This window comes from Papilio polytes, unplaced genomic scaffold (assembly GCF_000836215.1).
Source record: "Papilio polytes unplaced genomic scaffold, Ppol_1.0 DF821734.1, whole genome shotgun sequence".
Lineage (NCBI taxonomy): Eukaryota > Metazoa > Arthropoda > Insecta > Lepidoptera > Papilionidae > Papilio > Papilio polytes.
In genome coordinates, this window is record NW_013527470.1 from 20,542 (window position 1) to 22,083 (window position 1,542).

General features: G+C 43.8%; 1 protein-coding gene across 1 annotated transcript in view; it reads right to left on the reverse strand.

The window, feature by feature from the left end:
* The window catches only part of LOC106108183, a 3,572-nt gene extending 2,036 nt beyond the window's left edge, over window positions 1-1,536 (reverse strand). Inside the window, exons 1-2 of the mRNA XM_013289285.1 lie at window positions 938-1,536; window positions 7-119 (exon numbers count right to left, since the gene is read on the reverse strand). Of these exons, the coding sequence (XP_013144739.1) occupies window positions 7-119; window positions 938-1,115 (291 nt within the window). The 5' untranslated portion in view covers window positions 1,116-1,536. The remainder of the gene's footprint in view (window positions 1-6; window positions 120-937) is intronic.
* Window positions 1,537-1,542: the final 6 nt, after the last annotated feature.

Consider the following 1,542-nt stretch of genomic DNA (forward strand, 5'->3'; position numbering starts at 1 on the left):
CCCCGCATCGCGCGACCGCCCCGCGCACCGCGCGCCCCCCGGACACACCGCGCACACACCCTCCTCTTCTACCTCGGAATCTTCGTAGAAACCCCCTTTTGAATCTCGAGAATCAATTCCTGTAAAATTAAACGAATCTCGTAAATGTTATTTATGTAATGTTTAATTAATAGAATTGTTTATAAATATTATTATTTTTAATTTGAGGGGTATAACATTGTCTATTAAACCCAGTTTTTTATTTTATATTATTGATTTTTTTACAAAAACACAATTTAAATAAATACACAAATATAGCCACCAATATTTGAAACCATTCATAAGAAATATAATTACTCAAAACAAAACCTCTGTATGCCAGTGAATTAGACACAAGAGCCTCACTGTGGTAGATATACAAACATACGCGCAAACAAAATAATATTTAGACAACGATTAGGCGTGCCCCCGCGCCCCCCGCGCCACCCGCTCGTGGGCTGCGATTCCACTGCCGTGAAAACAACAGCAGGTCGCACCGAGATTCATAAAATACATAGAGTAAGCATAGTTAACACTTCACTTGAGACTATTTTCACATGATCCTCACTAACGCTAATCCTCAAAACCACATGTCAATATAATTAATTGCCACTAAATCTTATTTAAAATTTTATTTTGTGACACTGTTTAGTTTTATTATAAAAACAGATTGAGTTTATTATAATTTACACTACATTTGAGTGCGTACACTCAGCGCGGAATGTGTACACCGGTGTTTCCCGACGTGGGGTGGATTTACAAAATGGACTAGACACAACTTTAACCCTTTCGTTTTGAGTTATTTAAATACAATGCTAGATATCGGTAAATTTTAAGGATGTCGGTGGGTGTCTTTGTGCGGCCTCAGCGGCATCGCGTCACAACCTTCGACCATTGAAATATAATTAAAGTGACTTACTTGTTGCAGTGAGGGCAACGGGCTCTCGCTCGAGCACCATGTTGTGAGGCGCCGCGCGCTGCGACTGCGCTGGCCGCCGAGCGCCGCCGAGCGCCTCAGCGGCGGCGACGCGTCGTCGACAAACATCATTAAGCTGTAATTCATACGACGGCGGCGGCGTGATAACGTTTCCGCGCATACTATTTGGCGACGTACAAACATTGCGTCCGTCTCGCGATGAGCAAGCGTTTAGCACAGCTAGCCGGTCGCCGCGACTCGCAATTCGCACTCGCCAGATAAGGATTCCTGGCGAGTGCGAATTTGCCTCGAATGAAGGCTTTACAAAACATAACAACAACAAAAAATAACAAAACTTGAATAATAGTTAAACCGCCAAACGGCTCCACATCGCGTCGTTGAGCGATTAGATACCGTAAGTACTAGTTAAACGAACCTTTGTGTTCCCGTCGCTCGTTTGCCCCTTCTCATATAAAAAGAAAACGAGGCAATCGAAGTGCGAGATAGGCCGATGATGATGCCTGTACGTGAACAAAGTTTGGCTTCCCTGTTACAGCAGTATACACACTCGGAAGCGGATCAACCTAAATGCGCACGAGCACTATAAG